The sequence below is a fragment of the Seriola lalandi genome, unplaced genomic scaffold (genome assembly GCF_002814215.2).
Source record: "Seriola lalandi dorsalis isolate HSWRI2012SDOR001 ecotype SW California unplaced genomic scaffold, Sedor1 jcf7180002050758, whole genome shotgun sequence".
NCBI classification, from domain to species: Eukaryota; Metazoa; Chordata; class Actinopteri; order Carangiformes; family Carangidae; genus Seriola; species Seriola lalandi.
Window position 1 is genome coordinate 1 of NW_019521311.1, and position 684 is coordinate 684.

The window sequence follows — 684 nt, forward strand, 5'->3', positions numbered from 1 at the left end:
TGAGTCTCTTAGTCTCTGGTCTCTGAGTCTCTGGTCTCTGAGTCTCTGGTCTCTGGTCTCTGCTCTGGAGGTGGACTGAGGTGGACTGAGGCGGACTGAGGACTAAGGTGGACTGAGGTGGACTGAGGTGGACTGAGGCGGACTGAGGACTAAGGTGGACTGAGGTGGACTGAGGCGGACTGAGGTGGACTGAGGACTAAGGTGGACTGAGGCGGACTGAGGACTAAGGTGGACTGAGGTGGACTGAGGCGGACTCACCGATCATGGGCTGGATGGTTGCCTCGGCGACCTTGATGAGCTGCTGGTAGATCTGGATGGAGAGGTCACTGAGAACCTGCCGGTACTCGGCCAGGTCAAAGTTCTTCAGACAGTGTTCGTTCTGCTTCACCGTGTTCTGAGTCATAAACACCTAAACAACAACAACAACAACAACAACAACAACAACAACAACGAGTCATACATGGTAACATGAAGACACTGGACCGACTAATAGGATGTCAGGATGGTAACTCTATGGCACCATGACAACCAGGAGCTGGTTTCACAAACAGACTGTGACTCTAAAACAAACTCATGAATTCATCTGCTCCATAAAGCAGTTTTGTTCTTCAGACAGACTGCGGTGCAATGAATTCTGGGTAAATTAAGACTTTTTTCAAATAAAAAAAATGGCAGACTGAGGAA

At 49.4% G+C, this 684-nt stretch overlaps 1 protein-coding gene across 1 annotated transcript in view; it reads right to left on the reverse strand.

Moving 5' to 3' along the window:
- Positions 1-208: 208 nt before the first annotated feature.
- The window catches only part of LOC111649424 (unconventional myosin-Vb-like), a gene marked incomplete at its 5' end in the record, with an annotated part of 18,465 nt that continues 17,989 nt past the window's right edge, over positions 209-684 (reverse strand). Inside the window, one exon of the mRNA XM_087171971.1 lies at positions 209-409. Within this exon, the coding sequence (XP_087028097.1) occupies positions 224-409 (186 nt within the window). The remainder of the gene's footprint in view (positions 410-684) is intronic.